Genomic DNA, 20381 nt, shown 5'->3' on the forward strand with positions numbered 1-20381 from the left:
AGTCCCACTCAGCTAGCTTAGAGCCTTCAGCGGTGTCAGTGCACAGAGGCATATTCATACAGTATCAGCCTAGAAAATCCTCCCAAATGCTGCTGTAGACATAGCATCCTTCTGGTCATTGAGCTATAACTGGGCTGTCTTGATGGACCTGAGCTTCCGTGCTGTGCGCTCTCAGTTCCAGAATCAACTGTTCTAGCTGAGCAACGAGTGCATTTAAGAACGGTTTAGTAATGATATGTCCTTAAATAGTGTAATATGATACACAGATTTATTATTTTGTACATTTATGACACTGATTTATTTATTTTTGTCCTTAGCAGTATAGCCTAACAGCATTAATAAAACTGCAGTAATAAAACAGCCTAAAAATAGCAATGTCCTGAAGCCGTTTTTGCTGTAACCTCTAGGACAGCAAAAATTTTTGTAAATGTCGATGACCATAAGTCACATTGTATCCCACACCACAACAGCAGTTCTGCATGACATTACTGAATAACTGGATAAGTTTGAGGCAGATATTTAAGGTGAGTGTACATGTATTGAAAGAAAAGGTTTTGGGAGAGACAGACTTCCATGATTCATTAGCTGCCTCAAAACTGAAAAGTAGAAGAAGCAACCCATCAGACTCCAAACACGTCTTGGCTGATTGACTGTGGAAAATTGTGCATACCCTCTAACCAAGCAAATGTTTTTTGTCATTACAGAAAACACATGCGGTAACCAGATTACACAAATCAGTAGTGTTTGAATGTAATATGCCAGCGCTGTTTATTTACTCGCAGTGCAGAAGTGGTAATTTGTTTATATGAATGTGTGTAGGGGAAATCGGGAGAGATCGAGGCCGTGAGACAGCAGATCACCGCCATGGACAAGGAGAGAGAGGAGCTCAATAACACCATCGCTAAACTCAAACAGGTAACTGGCAAAGAAAATACTGAGTTATTTAAATTTTATACCATGCTTGCTGAATGCTGGATTCTGATTAGTCAGAAGGTGTGGGTTAATTTTCTATAACAGCAGCTTGGACAGCTGAAGTGTATGTAAATGCACTTGTTCTAATACCGTATCGTTTCTGTAGTAGCAACTTACACAGGGACTTGGAGGACTCTCCACACACCTCCATATACTCTCCAACCTCTCAACAGGTTTAGAAAATATGCACAATTGTTTATATGCTGAGGTTTATTGTGAGGAGATGTTTATTTAGCATTTTGGTAAGAGTCTCCAGTGTCAGAGCTTTGTAACAGTCAGAGATAAAGACATGGGAAAGTCTTCAGGACATAAGACTTTTCTCTGTACTGTAACAAGCTGCATTTTTTTTGTCTTATCAATATAATAGAAAAGAGATAGAAAAAGAAAGAGGCTGGTGAAGGGATGACTGTTTATACCTGCTATAATGTAAGTGATAACAGGAACTGGCTTGTTTTGTGAACACAGTTATGTTTAATTCCACAGCATTAAACATAACTGTAAATGTGTCCTACTGTAATAGTTGGCAAATTACTGTTATATAAGAAGCATAAAACATTTCAGGACATACTGTTACAAGAAAATAATCAACTTCAGGGTGTTAACAGTCACTCTGCTTATCGACCGGCAACAACCTTGTTGTTGATTATTTTCTTATAACAGCACACCTCCAAGTGTTTTATTCCATACATTCCTTACAGTAATCTTTTGGCTCCCAAGTGGCACAACTTTCTAAGATATCAACCCATCATGTTGAGATCATTAGTTTAAACCCTGATGAGGCTACAGCTATAAATACACACACACACACACACACACACACAAACTAGAGTGATTAGCACCCCATTTCAACATACAGTGTGTATAGTGGTTGTTCAGTTTTTAATCGCAGCTCCAAGATTATGGAAGAGCCTAGACTTTATATATATATATATATATATATATATATATATATATATATATATATATATAGGTATCCCCCATGTTAGACATTTTAAAATCCAGTTTAAAAACATATTTATTCTCCCAGACACTTGAGTCTTTTTATGGTCTGTAGTACGAGTCTTGAGTTTTGTCCTGTCTGTGGTTTCTTTTAGTTCTTTGTATTGTTTTATACATACACTTATTTAGTCCATATTATTTGTATTTTATTTCATTGCTGTTTGAAATGAATGGATTTTATTGTACATTACTTTGGCTGAAACTGTTTGTCTTTAAATGCTCTATATAAGTATACGTGGCTTGACTTGACAGTGTAGCATGACATTCATGGGTAAAATCTTCCTAAAAACAGTTAAAGAAAAATGTTAGATGTTTAATTAACATGATTTCCACTGATGCAGTTAGTTTGTGGAACTTTAAATCAGGTGAGCCATCGGTCATGCCCTAGTATGTGCATCTGTTTGCAATGCTGAAGCCGTGTTCAAACCAGAAGCCTATTATGATGTGTTCCCTGAATCAATCCAAAATAGGATGTGTGTGTGTGTGTGTGAGTCACTTACATCTGTTGCCAAAATCTCCTTGGGCATTTAACATTTTCAGAGCAGCAAAAACTAGATTTCAGTTTAGCCATTTTATGGTCAATTAAGGCTAATCTTTCTTCTGTATGTCTGTGTTTGTGTGTGTATGCGTATCTGCGTGTTTTGTAGGAGATTAGAGACACTGTGGATGAACAGCGGATTCTGGAGAAGAAAGGCAGTTCAGCGGTAAGTGGGCTTCTCTCTATCTGTCCTTCTCTCTCTCATGAACATAAACACTCAGTCTTACTCTCTTATGCTGGAGACAGGAGAATAAATGATGAGTCAGGTCTTTCCATCTCTCTGGATTCCCAGAAAGTGAATTAAAACACAGGTGATGGCCAGTTTGCATTTCTGCTGCTCTAAACAGCAGACTGGGGCTCTGACTAATGAGATACAGTTGGTACTCATTACCACGCTGTCCAGAGACTTCAGTTTTTAGTGTTAATTTTATGTTTTGGAAGAAATCTAACATCTCGAAGAAATATCTTTTTTTTTTTTCCCCATATTGTGCATATTATGTAAATGTAAATGTTTATTCATAAATTGTAAATATATGCATATTTGGATTAGCATATTAGAGCCCTAACACATTATACATGATGGCTTAAAATGGCTAAGTGTATTAAACCCTTTTTAAAGAATGTATTTAAAAGAAAAGTCTGTTAGAAAAGCTTTTGCATTTAAGTTACGGCTCACTGAAGGACTTAGGACAGATGTAGCACTGTACCTTCTGCTGCTTTAGCATTTTTAAAGTGTTCCTATGATTGCCCACTAAATGGATTAATGCAAATGCCGATGTACTTTTAAGTAATGAGGGTTTGTTTAAGGGTTGTCTCTCTTTCATTTTTACAGCTGAAAGACTTGAAGCGGCAGCTCCATCTGGAGCGCAAAAGAGCAGACAAGTTGCAGGAGAGGCTACAGGAAATCCTGACCAACTCCAAGACCAGGACAGGTGAGCTGTGCAACATGAGTAAAGACTCCACACTGCACTTTTAGAGTGTTGTAACACTTAACCAATGTACTAGAGTTCAAACCGGATCAATTCTGTATCACCACAGGTATGTTTCCACAGACAAACTCCTTCCGAACTGCAGATTGATTTTACATGCCTACATGTGCATAATATATTACTGTTACTTTACTTTTCTTTACTTAACAGTGATCAAGTTTTCAGGTTAAGCCATTCACTTAAGGCTGCTTGGTTATACAAAAAAAATATTTCAGCTGTAGTCCAGTGCATTTTAAATTCTTTTTGGCTCATTGTATCTAGAGGCATTTCTTTTTTTCCTGATAGTGTAAGACTTTGAAACAGGAAGTAACATGACAGGTATAACCAATCATCTTACTCAGAGCCCAACTCCACTTTCACACACGGTGTATTCTGAACCCAAGGCCACAGTTTTCAGCTGGATTCCCTGAACCCGGGGTTAAAAACTTTTTTTTAAATGCTTGACTAAATGTGCCAAACTACACTTCTGCCTGCAACATAACACCAAGACTATAACAACAAACACCAAACTGTAGTCAGGAAAGGTGAACCTCACCTTACTGTGCTGACCGTGAAATGCTGATTCCACAATACCGTGCACAAGGAAAGGTAAAATTCACATTATTCTAGCTTCCATGCTGTAGTGACCAAGAAATCTGAACTCCATCTTGCTTATGCCACCATAATTACGTAAGAATGAAACACTCGGGGACAAGTAACCGTGATGAGAGGAAGGTAAACTTGACATTCCTGTGGTGAGCGGAGACCTCGCTACTCCATGCTACTTCTGCCGTAATGCCACTACCATCATGGTTAAGCTAATGCAAACTCCACATGACCATATCTCACATATTGTAATGGCAAGCACCCTGTCCTGCTTCTTCTCTTGCTTTTTATTCCATAAATATTACATGGAAAGTATCTCCTCTGTTGGATTGAATGCAGTCAGGATAGGGTGGGGTGGATGGGGATGAGGGCAAGGTGAGTGGGGTTGGATAGTTCACTATCCCCACAGATGCGCTGAGCTGCTTTAGGAAATGTCTTGTGCATGCAACATTAAATATTTAGTACAGGTAAGTGAATATGCAACAGTGTACATAAAAAAGACAGCGGATGAAAACTGCCTCGTGACCTCTGCAGACAGATGCTGCAGCTATAAAACCAAGCCCAGGTTCAGATGTATATGTTAGAGAATGCATAGTTCTGTTATGTTTTAGCTTTGGATACCAAGGGGACCTTCAAAGCATATAGTCAAATGCATTATAGTATTGGCTTGAATGTTTAAATCTAGTTTTTTTTGGTAAAATGTTGGAGAAAACATTGTTAGAACACCAAACAGAAATTAAGTAGGTGGAATCACATTACCTATTTTTCTGCTTTATTCCTTTTGTAGTTCATGTAGTGCAGAGTTGTACTAGAACATAGTGTATAGCTTTAATTTTACTCTTTCTTTCTGACTAAGCTGTGAATTGTGAGTGTATAGATGAGATCATCACAGATGAGAGATTGATGAGATCATCACAGAGTTCCCGAGCAGGAATTCTGAGTTTAAGGGGTGCTTTCTTAAGGGTTCGAACCCTTTGTTGGCTAACTTGCCGCTAACAAATGACCCATGGAGGCATCCCTGGGTTTTCCCCCACTTTGTACCTCGAATGCACAGAGGTCATACCTAGTTCCAACTTCCCACTTCTGAGGTCCAGGGAATGGAAACAGCTCCATGTGTTTCAGTCTGGATAAGTGTGTTTAATGTGTTGTTTTAGGTTGTACAACATTGTGTGGGTTAGGCTTATAGGAGGAGTTGGATCAGATCCAGCTCCACCCCCGTGGACTTCTGGTTCTGCAATCTGCCCCAAGATACTGCAAAAAAATGTCCACTGTTGGTGTCTTAAAACAATTAGTCCTTCAGGTGATATTCGTCTCCTCCCCTACATCCCCACAGCATCATTATCAGGCAGGGGCAGGAGTGTAAATATTTAATGGTACCCCCCATCAAAAAATTTGCCACAGCGTAGGCAGATTTGCTCTCTGAAGGTTTTTGGTGAGGCCAGTGCTCTCCTCTTTTGATGCATCCATTATTTAAATGGCTGTAAATGTTTAATGGTTGCTCTACAGAAAGTTTGGAATCAGACATTTTAAAGTAGGGGGAAAAATCAAAATGGTCTATGACTTTGCACACACCCTTTCTCTTACACACACCCACACCTTAAAGAGATTAAGAGGTAGTACTTGCTGGACCAGAACATGACTATGTATGTGTGTGTATATATATATATATATATATATATATATATATATATATATAAAATGGTGGTCAGCTTACAACACCATAGTGCAGTTAAATTATCAAATCTGATTAGTCAGAAGGTGTTGATTTTATTTTGTATAACAGCAGCTGTGACAGTCATGCTGGCTGAAAGGTTTATATTAATTCATGCGTTCCAATATGTTATCGTTTCTATAGTAACAACTCATTCACAGTGGACAGTCTAGTACATAATCAAAGACAAGTAATAAACAGATTTGTTATTTAACAAAGAATAATGGATAATTGTTACTATGGTGAAGGTTTCAGTGAGGAGATTTTTATTTACATTTATGGAAGGAGTCTCCAGTGTCAGTGCTTCGTAACAGTCAGCAAGTTTTCCACTACAGGTGTCTTCATGACTTTACACCTTCGGGACTGGCTCTGATAATAAATCACAGATTTATGTTAATGCACTTGGTTAAATCTGTAGCCATTCTATAGTAAGACAAAATGGCTCTCACGTAATTTAAGTTTGAATAAAGAAAAGTATCGAATCATTGCTATGATGAAGCTTTCTGTACGGAGACGTGCATATATCATTTACGGATGGAGACTGCATCAGCATTTTAAGGTAAAGCTGTTCGGATTAAATTTTTCACCACAAGGAAAGTCTTCAGGACAGAGGACTTTGCGGTTTATCAGTAACATGACAAAGTGCATTTTGTCTTATTAACTTGGAGAGATGAAAAAGAAGCAAAACTAACTTGTTTCCTGAATGTTCCATAAAATTCAAAGTAACAATAAATGGATAAAAATATGACATTTAGTTCTTTAATAAATAAAAATTGGTGTGTGTGGCCTTCAGAAGCAGCTGCTTGCTTAGCCGATGGAGGCCTTTTGTCCAAAACGTCCTGTTTCTCTGGAGTCTTTGTGTACTTTTAGCAATTTTTACAACCTCTACATTTATCACGAAAATACACTGCATTTGCACCTTGGCTTCTTCCTTCACCTTAACACACACACACGCACACATTTACACTCCTTTTGAGACTTGTGACTGCAGGGTGTTTTATGTGATCAAGTGCTTGGCAGTAGTTTGGTTGACGTAGCATTTAAGTACCTCGTTCACTTGCCAATTATCGCCTATAAAGTGCATCAGAGATCCTGTTTATGCTAATTCAGTTATGCAGATGTTTTACCTTTTTATTAGCAAGTGGATTGTTTCCATTGTACACTGTGTACTTTAGTAGTTTAACAATTGCACTAGCATTATTTAGCTCAGTCACATACTTTTATTTAAAAAAAAAAAAAAAAGCCTCTGAACTGTGAATTATCTGAATTTATGCCTGAATGGCTCATTATCCTAATAAAGACACTTGAACATCACATGTAACATTGTTGAACATTTATTGAACAGATAGTTTAAACACTTATGGTAATTAAAGGAAGAAGTATGTGAATCTCTTGGGAATAATCTCAAACCTTTCTGACCCTATTTGTTAATTGGTCTGTGGTTAGAAGGCACATTTCTCTGTAATGCCGGAAATCTGTCTGTGTTTTTGTATTGTTTTTGTTGAACGGCCTGCTCCAGGTCGCACCACAGTGTTTCGGTTGGACTGAGGTCACTGAAAGTGATTGAGGCCAGCGGGGTGGTTTCACACCATCACACTCTCCCCACTAGGCCTCACAGCTGGATTAATGTTTGGGCTTTGGGATATAATATTTTCTTTTCTGTATACATTTACCAAAATGCTAATTTTTTTCTCTTGTGCCAAACGTCCCAAGCAAAAAAATTAGTTGCATGTGTCATTTCTTTTCTTAATACTTGGTTTCATTTTCTGACTCTTTAATATCAGCATCAGTCCTGTCAGGTGAGAATTCCACTAGAGTCTTGATCAAAAACTTCCTGTCAATTTTAGCCTCTGCTTCCAGAGTCCATGAAGGTCTGGTTCACTGTTCCATGTACTGTTCCAAATAATTCCACATGTTCAGAACCAACCATTCAGTGACATTCTTTGATGAGTAGTTTTGTGCCATACCAAATTTGATAACGTCCTTTTGCCACACTGCGATGTCCTCCTTCTGACTTGTTTTATGATTTGTTTACAGTTGAGGATACTACTTCCTTCCTTCCGTGATTTCCTTCCTTCCTTGTTTTTCTTTCATGTTTTCCTTCATTGTATTCTTTGCTTCTTTGTTTTCCTTCCTTCCTTCTGTCTATCTTTGTTTTCCTTCTCTGTTTTCCTTTTCTTTCTCTGTTTTCCTTTTCCTTCATGTCTGTTTTATTATTTGTAGTGTTTTTTTTTTTTTTTTTTTTTTTTTTTTTCCCCAAATTTGAGTTTGATCGGACTTGATTTTGACTGGTAGATTTGAGCTTCCATGCGTGAAGTATGGCTGCATGTCTGTTGCTTTCATTGATGGCAAGGAATTTTGCTCTGCTCTGATCCTTCAGCTCTGTTTGCTCTGTTTAGTGGTGTTGCTCTAAGCAGTCTTGTGGCTACTTTGTGCTCTGTGCTGCAGTGTGTTTTTGCTCCCTTTGTGTAGCTCTTGTGTGCGGTGTTGGGAGTGGCAGTGCCGGGTGATCCAGCTGTGTTTGCCATGCCAGTGTTTGCCATCAGTGGAGCTATGATGGAAATTCAATCATGGCAAAAGGTTTTTAAAGGACTAACCCATCTGGTTGCTTGCTTTATCTCTATTTTTGTGTTACTGTGTGCTTTACGTCTCTGTCGATGCTACTCTTCACTGTTTTGAGCAGTGTTCACTCTTGTTCTACTCTTGAGTCTTCCTTGTGGTAGATAACGTAAGTGTTATCAAGTGCGAGACTTTTTAACATGCATGTTTTCATCCCTCGCTTGTTAAAAATTCTTCGCCATGCCCTTGTGCAGATTTTTGTAGGACAGAGTCACCTAAGGAGGATAACAGCAGTGCTGAAAGCCTTTCATGTGTACACAAACTCTATAATGATGAAGACCCCAGTCTTTAGAAATCATTTTGCTGTTCTTTTCAGGTTTATGAACTTCAACAGCTTTTCTTCAGGGGCCCTGTGAAATCTTTATTAATCACACTGTATTGCATTTGAGCAGAATTCTGTGTGAATATCAGGTAACCATAACCGTGTGGTTCTTATACAGCAGTGTAGACCAAAACCGCAGCTAAACAGATTAGAACTGACTTCAGTTAGCTGTTTCTTGAGGTTGTTATGGTAGACATTTGCAAAATTTCTCCATCAGTGACCTAGATTTTTTTTTTAAATGTTCAATTGATACACAACAGCATTATGTTGTTTATTTATTTATTTATTTTATTTTATGAATTAGATGATCATTTTAGGAGCCTTGCAATCCCAAAAGGCTCACAAACTGCAGCAAGACAGTTAGCTGTGTGTAAGTTCATAGAGTCAGGATGTCAGACTGAGCAATGTAACATGCAGAACTGAAATCGTCAGCACCATCTTTTTGGTTGAAATTGGTGTTAAATGAAGTCACCAAGTTACCATGTGTTTTCTTAATATAGAAGAGAACATTGGCTACATCAGTGTGAAAGGGATTGGCTGTTTATGTTAGGTGTGTGTGTGTGTGTGTGTGTGTGTTTTTCTGTGTAGGTCTGGAGGAGCTGGTGTTGTCTGAAATCAGTTCTCCATGTCGGACGCAGCAGACAGGAGACAGCAGCAGCATCTCCTCCTTCAGCTACAGGGAGATGATGAAGGAAGGAGCATCGGCACAGACCACCAATAAGGTATTCTGAGATTGTGTTTGTTGGGCAAACTGTTTCCACAGACCTCGATAACATGTTGCAGCACTAGCTTTAACTAGTTTTTAGTCCACCAGTCAGTTGAACGCTTCAACATGTTTGCCCAGTCCCCTGGAAACCTAACTGACACATTAAGTTTTGCCCTAACACATTTTATCCCTAAGTATGATAAGCCAACTGGCTATTAATACAAACAAGGGATGCATGTAAGGATGTATCCAGACAGAAAAATGAGTGAGTACTTAAATTCCTGAGGAAGGGCTGACTATGCAGTAGCAGTAGAGTTATATGACAGTTTTGCCTAGCTCAGTTTCAGCACTGTTTTTGCTCGCTGCATGTTCCTGATTCTGAAAAGATCACTGTCATTCAGGCAGGCTAATTAATCCATCTAGTAAAAATAGCTCCTTCCAATGGCCAGATTGTGGGTTGGTTAATTTCTGTAGGGAAACAGGAGACAAGACTCAGAAACTACAGTTAGTCCACTTGAAATATATGATTAGACTGGAACGTGTCATGTTTAAAGATACATATCAAATGCAAATTATTTAGAGAATCTATTTTTCCCTTTTTTGTTTATGACCACTGTATCAGCAGCCTTCTGAACCTCAGGATAACTTTTTAATAAAAGCAACTAATATCCTGTTATTAGTTATTAGATACATGTGATCTGCTTTTCACAGGTGCCTGGGCTAGTGCGTTTGTCCATCTCTGGAAAATATTGTCTAGAATTGCACCTGTTGTTCTGAACACCTTAATTTTTATTTAGTTGATTATCAGAGGAATGGTGAATGCTCACAGTAGTTGAAAGCCAAATTCACACATGTAAGGAATAAAACACTTACTGGGACATACTGTTATAAGAAAACAATCTGCAGTGAGGTGGGGTGGTGTGACCTGACACAAAGAAGAGTTACTGTTACCACCACAAACTTGATAACAGCACATTCCAACATGCTTTATTCCTCTTATACCACAGATATTTGCCAACTATCATATTTTAAAAATTTATTAACAAATGAAACATTATACTTTTTATCCGTTCATAGTTATATTTGTGGAATGTCCAGGAAATAAGTTAGTTCCTGTTATCACTTACATTATAACAGCTGTACACTCTCTTTCCCTCAAACTGTTATTTTTTTTGTTTTGTTTTTTGACGTTTTAATTTTTTTTGTGAAATAACAACACATTTATTACATCCGTTTATTATTAGCCTTAGGTTATGTAGAGGGTCCACCAGTGTACGCTCTTTCTATAGAAACAGTAACGTACTAGAACGAGCTCATTAATATAAACCTGTGATTTATCGGTCAACACCTTCTGACCAATCAGAATCCAGAATTCGACAGCGCTGTGGTGTAATAGCTTCCGAACTATCGTGCAATATCTTTACTGAACAAATATTATATTTACTTTTATTTTAAATGGCTAATACAAGTAGATGACAGAACCACTTGTGCATCATGTAAAAATAGACCGGAGGTGGAAAAGGCCGCTGATAAACCACTGCACAACTGCAGCTATTTGTGACGGCACATATTGATTATCATGAGCACTGATTTAAAACACACAAACCGGGTGTGGATGCAGTGCATTTTTCACATCCTTTTTGGAACAGGGGTGAAAAACCGAACTCCACACACACACACACACACACACACACACACACACACACACACACACAAATCAGTCCACACTTTTATCTCACTCTGTTGCCATGGACAACTCTTTCTATTTGCAGCTCTCTGAGCTCATGTGCAGCTATTAATATACTCCTGGTTACTGTAGTAACTATAAATACTGCAGTTTTATAATAAACTCTGTATCAGCAAGAGTTTGATTAGACAGTAACTGTAGCAGGTTGGTTGTAACATACTGTGTGACATTTATGCTCACACAAGTTCACATAAATCAGGTCGAAAGTTATTAGTACTTTTATTTCTTTCCCCCCTTACTGCTGTTCTTTTACAAACCAAACCAAAGGCGAAATGAAGTAGTCTTTATTTAAGCTGAATCGTCTTTGTCCTTCAGTAAAAGAAGTTCATTTAATAAGCCGGAGGGAAGATAAGACTCTCAGGGGGAAGGGAGCAAGGATCGCAAGGGACGGCTTCCAGTCTCAGGGACAGGCTGACCTTCTTTTCATTGCATACTCTCCAGTTCCTGAAACTGAACGCACGCTGAAACGAGTAGTAAGCATGAACAATACAAGCACAAATACCTGGAGGAAGAGTCAGGAATTGTCTCCGCTTAGAAGTGATTACTGCAGGGCGTATAGTATACGTGATCAGTCAGTACCGTCCTGACTAACAGTTCATGCTTATGAACGCTTTCCCTCCTGAGCTCATTGTGAGCAAGTCAGCCGTGCTGAACCCATTTCAGCTTCGTTCGAGCTGCAGCCTGAAGATAAATGCAGGATTTTCCAGTCGTTTTAGCAGGACAGCTGCGTTTCCCGGTGCTGTGTTTGCCTAGTGTGAAGTTTTCCACATGGACAGATGGATGGACAGATGGAAGGTGCTAAGTGGCCGTGCAGTGGAGTGTTTACATTGTGCTTGTTCCACATCTCCATTTCAGCGCTTCACAAGCTGAAAGAGTAATCCAGGGCAAGGACGTGAGAATTTTAAAATTCTTTTAACTGCGACTGACATAATAATAATAATAATAATAATAATAATATCGATAGTGCACATGTATGCTGCTTAAAATTCCAGTAAAAATGTAAAATGTGTTCTTAAGCTAGTGGTCACTTGATTTACAAATCAGGTCATGAGAGAAAATAATAATGTCCTCTTTTGTTTTATTTTAATTTTTATTTTTCAGATTAATATTATTGCTAATCTTCTCTGCTAGTTCCTCAAAAATATTGAGTGACTCTGACTCAGTGGAACAAAAGAAGTCAAAAAAACGAACATACACTGTCACATTTATAGTATATGGATTTATAAGTCATAAATTATAAATCTGGAATAAAAATGACGGGTGGTCAAGGCTTGGGGTCTGAGAAATTTCATAATGTTCATTTGAGATTGTTTGCCCAGAAAGTTTGAGAAACCCTGGAGTAATCGGAATTCTACAGTGAGCCGTGAACAGGAATGTGATCTTTATTTCTGTCTTTTTTTTTTTATTGTTTCTCTGTCTGCAGTCCAACACTAGCAGTCCTCAATCCCAAAGACCAGCTGACCTTTCTGACGACGAGGTCAATGAACTCTTCCAGAGGCTTGCTGAGGTGCAGCAGGAAAAGTGGCTGCTGGAGGAGAAGGTGTGACCTTTGACTGCTCTCCTCCATGCTGGCTGACAATTGTATTGATTACTTCTCTCCTGAGGGCAAAAAAGTCATAGCCTGTGTGTGAAGTGACTGAGATTAATGGGTAATCATGGCTACTGTAACAGAAGTGTCTAACAGTGCCACATTTGTGTGCTGTTATTTAGTTTTATTCATTTAGCAGACGCTTTTATCCAAAGTGGCTTCTAAGTGAGGGAGAATCGGAAATGCGGAGCTGAGCAGCTGATGGTTAGGAGTCGTGATCAAGAGTTGAGCAGTGGCTCTCAGGCTTTTCTAGGAATTAAACAAGAGCAATCAGAGCCTACTGTATTAGCACCCGATCTGGCTTTGGTTAAAATCCAAACTTTGTGACAGTTCTAAATGCCACAGTGCATAGAAGTGAAAATCTCATTGGCTTAACGAACTTTTCTGCTCATACAGTGGTACTGTATATAGTGTAATGTGTATAATATTTACAGATATTTGCATGTTATATTTACTGAACCAGTGCAAGAAAGCTTAGAAATTAGTGCTCTAAGCAATAATACTCGTGGGCCATGATGCTTTTGGTGTAAAATGGACTTTCATGAAATTATTATGTGGAATATACATAATACTAAACCGATAAACCCAAGCACTTATTTATGGGATGCAGGGTTCAGTGCCCTTGTGTATATCAAGTCAAAGTACTGATTTAGGTTGGATGTGACAGCTGAGATTAGACACACCCTTTGGACTGCATCTCTTGACTTCTCGGGAAATCTTGAGTCACTGTCCAAAGAAGGTTAAGATCTTGTGACTTGGCATGCTATGTTACAATTCATTTTCCTTTTAAGTGAAGGAGAAACATCAGCGTGATGTCTTTTTAAAAATTTTTTTTATTTATTTATTTTTTGACCTGCCACATCCATTTACTTTAAACTGTTTGTCATGTCTCCTGGTGTGTTGAGGGACCAGTATAGCATGTGCTGTTTATTCTTGCATCAAGGTGAAACACTTGGAGGTCAGCTGCTCCTCTATGGCCGATGACATCTGCAAGAAGAGTGCCATCATAGAGACTTACGTCATGGACAGCAGGAGAGGTAAGACACTCAGTGGCTCTCAGTTTGTGTTTTTTGGCCCCGGGCTTATTTGCTTTGTCCTGAGCTGTAACACTGCCGTGTTTGCAGTTTTGGTCAGCTGTTAGTCATGCCTCAATTCCTTTTTTTAATTATTACTTATCATGAGAACAACCGGTGGCCATTGGGGCATGAAATAAAAAGCTGTCATGATGTTACACAGTCTATGTAATCTTATATTGGGTTCTGAAACTAGGTATTTCTTAAATGATATGCAATTTCCTCAGAGTTTTATGGCTGCTGTATTGCAAATTTGGAGTTTATTCATTTGAGACTTTCATCTGTCCTGCTTGAAGTAGTTTGATGTATTTTAATTAGGGATGCATCAATACTGATACAGGTATCAAGTATTTATCAATACAATGCTTATTTATGTGCTTGTATAAAATGCTCTGATAAGGTACCATGTGATATGGTGCAACATGTATGTTGTCAGGCTAATCAACGGATGGCACGAAATGACAGCTATGTGGATATATGTCATGAGTAATAATGGCAATCAAACCAAAACAGACTACAAAATGTCCTCTGTAAAAATATCTAGAAGAGTACAGCATCTTCCTACAATAACCTGATAAAATGTGTTATACATCATATACATCAGCATTTATAAGCGTGGAACAGTGAAGCGATCACTGACAACACTTCCATTCTGCGAGCACTGAGCGCTTCGGCGCACTCTTCCCTTTGCCGTTTTTCTTAAACATGAAACACAGCTAAATAACATATTCCGTGACACCCCGATTGCTTAATACTAAATAGGATACTCATGTCGGTATCGGTATCAACAGTTACCACAAAAACATACTCAGTCAGTCTGAAAGAAATGCTCCACTGTATCCCTAATTTTCATCAAACTTGTGCAGAGAAAAATCTTCATTTGGAATGTTCTGCAACTCACACTTCAGTCAGTAAATCTCAGCTTTTGAAGCAGTAAAATTTCCAATATAAGCAGCTGGTATAAATAGCCTTTCAGTCCTCGTTGAGTTTGTCTTGCTTTCTTGCTTGTCTGATTTCTCTATAAATGTTTTGCATTTTGTCTTTATTTATAATGGTGCTATTTCTGGTATGGCCCTGCATTATTCGTAGAAATGATTTGAAGCAGTAGTGTGGAAAATGAAAAACAGAGAAAAAGAAGAACTGATCAGTCTATGATCTAAGCTGTGGGGCCTTTTTAAGGCATTCTGCAATTTTTGGTTTTTCTTCAGCTGTTTTTTTGTAAAGTTGTTATTTAACCCTTGCGTTCTCTTTGCTACATAGCAGTGGATGTACTGTTTATATTGGCTTTGGTAGCTGAGACAGGTGAGACATATACACAAAACCACTTGCCCGGGGACGCTACTACCCGCACGTGTGTAATCGGGCAATAAATGAGTGCAAATAATACATAGAGGTAATGTAACATTGACTGACTTCAGCTTTTAGTTCTAATTTTTGTGTATAAAAAAAAAATTTGATATTTCACTACTTTCACTAATCTCTTTTATTCTTGGATCAAAATAAGTCAAACTTTACCCGTGCAATAGAAATATGTAGGTGTGGTATAGGAGATGCACCAAAAGATAATTTTGTTTAAGTAATTGTTCATGTTGAGTGGAGAGTGAGAATCAGCCAAGCACATAAAGTTTCATGTTGGAGAACAAATGACTAAATGACTATGGCTCCTCTTGAAGCAAAAATGGGTCATTTTGACCTGAACAGAACACAGTGGTTAAAGATCCCCCCCCCCGTAGCATCTCTGCACTTTGCTCAGATTAGTATCAGCTTTTGCCCTCTGTGTTATCTGTCTGCCTTGATGCCCTATCTCCCAGGCCAAATGAACATTACGGTAATGAAAATCGACTTCAAGGATGAATGGGGCGTTCGCTCCTCTCTGTTTCTGCTGTATTTTTTTCAGTCACTTCTGTGCTGATTAGAAAACCACTGTACTGAGAGGGTGCAGATGCTCTGATTAAGTGTATGCTGGTGAGTTAATGTACTAAATCAGTGCCTGATTGAAAATAATCAGCATTAACTGCTGTCGGAAGAAAACTGAAGATGGTGTTGCTGAAGAAGTATTTGATAGGTAGGTTGATGGATTGCATTCAGCCTTGCTTCATACACAATTACACGACTGTTAACATTTAATTAATTCCCATAAGTCTGACTTATTTAGTTGTAAACTCAGGATTTTTTTCAGGGTCAGAAACGTATGAAAGAACGAGGAAGTCTCAGTGTATAAGTGTTGACCTGAATGCTGGCAAATTGCTGTGATATACGATGAATTGAACACTTCAGGACGTGCTGTACCTCCACTTCATCACTTCACTTCCAAAGTGTTTTATTCTGCACATATTGTATTGTTAAGGAAGTGATTACAGTGCGCAGTATCGTGATAATTAGCTTTGCTAGCAGAACAGTGTAGCTTGATTATGAAAACCTTGTTTATCCAACATTTATCAAAAGATGACGTATTTAACTAAACAAAGGATGAAAAAATGAAACAGTAGGTACAAAAATAGATTTCTAACATCTAATCGATTTACTGACAATACAGATAATTCAGAGAAAATATTGATATGATATCATCCAGCCTTTTAACAAGGTTTGGAATAGTTCATGAATCTCATTTTCCTCACTGGAACTGAAGGAGGTTTTTCAATTTATCTAGCAATTTTCCCAAAGCACAGCTGCGATCAGGTGAATTTTTGGTAAACAGTCCCAAAAGCAATGGCTAGAAAACCCCCTCTGACATGAAATGACCCAGTTTTCGATCTGGAACTGGGCAGAGAGACTCATAATTCATCACTGGAGTCTGTTTTGACAGTATGACTTGCTTGTGCGTGAGTAGGCACTCAAGCTCAATAATGTTGCCTGGCCTTTTGTCACGAAGTCCAGGCTGCACTGCAGGCAAAGGGTAGCTCTTAAAAAGCATTGCAGCCTCACCGGGAGTTTGACTTCTGAACATCAAACAGGAGCTGCTTCTTCACTTTAACAGTAGGTTTTCAGTGAGCATATGTAGACTGAGGTATTGTTTTATACACAGGATTAACTAAGAAGAACATGTCTAAAAAGTGTTTTTGGTGTTTGAGAGGCTGTCAAGGTATATAATTTGTGAATGGCTGGTTTAATTAGCCATGCATTACACATACGGTGAATTCCATAATGATTTATGAATGATGATGATTTAAACTATATTCCAAGAAAAGCAATAGTTTTATTGCCCGGTTGTGTAGTCAATTTTCAGAATATTTGTACACATAGTGGTTGGCGGTACTTCATTTTTGATAACTTGCATTCAGCCAATGGTGGAACGAGCTTGTTCTGTGTAACTGTAAATCAGAATCAGAATAAGCTTTTATTGCCAAGTGTGCTCGCACACAAACAAGGAATTTGACTTGGTATGAAGCGTCCAGGACACACATACCAATAAGATGGCAAGACATATAATAATAAAATTTACAAATAATAATAATATGAGAGAATATCTAACACGGTACAGTAGACACACTAGGCTTAAACGGAATAGATATAATAGAATAGAAGCATTAAGGATATGTGTACAGGTAGTATAGTAAAGAATGAATTTACATATTGCACCAAAACTTTTATCCACAGAGAGGTAATACACTAAGAAGGACCTAGAAGTAGTTAACTGTTCATGAGGGAAATGGCTTGTGGGGGAAAAGCTGCTCTTGTGCCTGGTTGTTCTAGTGGTCAGTGCTCTGAGGCGCCTGCCGGAGGGCAACAGTTCAAAGAGATTGTGGCCATAGTGAGAGGTGTCTGAAATGATTTTACCTGCCCGTTTCTTCACTCTGGATGAGTATAGGTCCTGTAGGGTTGGCAGGGGAGCACCAATAATCCTCTCAGTGGTTTCGACTGTCCGTTGAAGTTTTCTTATATCTGATTTGGTAGCTGAACCAGACAGTAATTGAGGTGCACAGAACAGACTTGATGACAGCTGAGTAGAACAGGGTCAGCAGCTCCTGTGGCAGGTTGAACTTTCTCAGTTGGCAGAGGAAGTACAATCTCTGCTGGGCTTTTTCAAGATGGAGTCTATGTGGGTCTCCCACTTCAGGTCCTGTGAGATGGTAGAGCCCAGGAACCTGAAGGACTCCAAAGTGGCGATAGTGCTGTCCAGGATGGTCAGTGGGGGCAGTGCTGGGGGTTCCTCCTGAAGTTCACTATCATTTCTACTGTTTTGAGCGTGTTCAGCTCCAGGTTGTTTTGACTGCACCAGACAGCCAGCTGCTCAACTTCCCTTCTGTATGCAGACTCATCACCGTCCTGGATGAGGCCAATGACTGTGGTGTCATCTGCAAACTTCAGGAGCTTAACAGAGGTGTTTGAGGAGGTGCAGTCATTTGTGTAGAGGGAGAATAGTAGTGGGGAGAGAACACATCCCTGAGGAGTGCCAGTGCTGACTGAGCAGGTTCTAGATGTTAATTTTCCCAGCCTCACTAGCTGCTCCCTGTCTGTCAGGAAGTTGGTGATCCACTGATAGATGGAGGTGGGCACAGACAGCTGTGTTAGTTTGATCAAGAGGAGATCCGGGATGATGGTGTTGAACACCGAGCTGAAGTCCACAAACAGGATCCTTGCATAAGTCTTTGGTCTGTCGGGGTGATGCAGGATGTAATGCAGTCCCATGTTGACTGCAACATCCACTGACCTGTTTGCTCTGTACGCAAACTGAAGGGGGTCTAGTAAGGGTCCAGTGATGTTCTTCAGGTGGGTCAACACTAGTCTCTCAAATGTCTTCATGACCACAGATGTTAAAGCAACAGGTCTGTAGTCATTCAGCCCAGAGATCTTGGACTTCTTTGGGACGGGGATGATGGTGGAGCATTTGAAGCAGGAAGGGACTTTGCACTGCTCCAGTGATCTGTTGAAGATCCATGTGAAGATGGGTGACAGATGGTCTTCACAGACTTTCAGACAGGTGGGTGAGACATTGTCTGGGCCTGGTGTTTTCCTGATCTTTTGTCTCCGGAAGAGCTGACACACAACCTTTTCACAGATCCTAAGTGCAGGTTGAGTATCAAGATGGGGGGTGAGGGGAGGTTACAGAAGGTGTCGATGGTTGTGTGAAGAGATGTTGGTCAGAGTGGGTGTGGGGTGTGGGATTGCCTCTTTCAAATTTGCAGTAGAAATGGTTCAGATCATCAGCCAGTTGTTGATTCCTAACAGATTGAGGGGATAATCTCTTGTAGTTGGTGATGGCTTTCAGGCCGTTCCACACTGATGCAGGGTCGTTGGCTGAAAACTGTTTTTTCAGCTTTTCAGAGTAACTTCTTTTAGCTACGCTTATCTCCTTTGTCAGTCTGTTTTTGGCCTGATTGTACAGCACTTTGTCCCCACTTCGGTAAGCATCTTCTTTGGCTTGACGAAGCTGTCTGAGTAAATACAACCAGACGAGAACCAAATATATCAGTGATGATGTCATGCCTGTGCTGTTAGTATTTTATTTGAAGTTATCTAGTGTGTCTGATTCGGTTAGTCTCTATGAATACACTTAACTAGCTGAATACACTTACTGGACACTTTTAAGAAGAACACCTGTACACCTGCACATTCATGCAATTATCCAATGAACCAGTTGTGTGGCAGCAGCAGATGTGGATATATGTGGATACAAGTTAATAGTTTCAGTTCATTTTCACATTAAACATCAGAATTGGGAAAAAATAAGATATCTGTCTGTGACTGTTGCATGGTTGTTGGTGTCAGATGGGCTGGTCTGAGTATTTCAGAAACTGCCGATCTCTTGGGATTTTCATGCACAAAGGTCTCTACAGTTTCACAAAGAAGGGTGTGAAAAAACCACCACCACAAAAAAAAAAAAAAAAAAAAACATCCAGTGAGTAGTAGTTCTGCGTGCAGAAGCGTCTTGTTGATGCGAGAGGTTGGAGGAGAATGGCCACTCGCAGACTGATTTGAGCTAACCACTCCTTACAACCCTGGTGAGCAGAAAAGCATCTTAGAGTACATAATATGTCAAACATTGAAGCGGATGAACTAAAGCAGCAGATCACACCAGGCTCCAGTTGTGTTAGTTTTTCTGGGCAAATACATAGGAGTAGGCAGCACACTGGGATTTTGAGCTTTTGGGTTTTTTAACCAGCTTTTCTATCTTTTAACTCTTAATTTGATTTCATGTATCATATATCATACACTAAGCTCTGTATTTCTCAGTTCCACAGTATTAATCAGAAGAAATGTTTGTGTTTTACTTTAATCAGTTTACGTTTTCCCTTTTGCTATTGCTTTTACTCTGCAGTGGGTTACAAGAGGTTCAGTACTATCTAAGTGTTTAATTATAAATACACTAAAAGCATTCTGTTTTTCCAACACCTTGCTTGAATACCTCTCGTTAAATACTAATAAATAAATACTAATGAATAAATACTGTTACACCAGCACAGTGTTACTGGGAAATATTCTAACAAAGTTCTTTGTTCTTTGTGTGAATCCCACCACATAACACTTTTCACTTTTCACCCTGGACCTTCTTGGGCCTTTAATGTTTATGATCGGATAAAGACTTGGTTGA

At 39.1% G+C, this 20381-nt stretch overlaps 1 protein-coding gene across 3 annotated transcripts in view; it reads left to right on the forward strand.

The window, feature by feature from the left end:
• The window catches only part of gripap1 (GRIP1 associated protein 1), a 59349-nt gene that overhangs the window by 22389 nt on the left and 16579 nt on the right, over positions 1-20381 (forward strand). For all 3 annotated transcript variants that reach the window (XM_034306551.2, XM_034306552.2, XM_053236044.1), the window contains 6 exons: positions 820-915; positions 2619-2675; positions 3342-3441; positions 9324-9457; positions 12612-12728; positions 13720-13813. In XM_034306551.2, the coding sequence (XP_034162442.1) occupies positions 820-915; positions 2619-2675; positions 3342-3441; positions 9324-9457; positions 12612-12728; positions 13720-13813 (598 nt within the window). The remainder of the gene's footprint in view (positions 1-819; positions 916-2618; positions 2676-3341; positions 3442-9323; positions 9458-12611; positions 12729-13719; positions 13814-20381) is intronic.

This window comes from Pangasianodon hypophthalmus, chromosome 8 (assembly GCF_027358585.1).
Source record: "Pangasianodon hypophthalmus isolate fPanHyp1 chromosome 8, fPanHyp1.pri, whole genome shotgun sequence".
Taxonomy (NCBI): Eukaryota; Metazoa; Chordata; class Actinopteri; order Siluriformes; family Pangasiidae; genus Pangasianodon; species Pangasianodon hypophthalmus.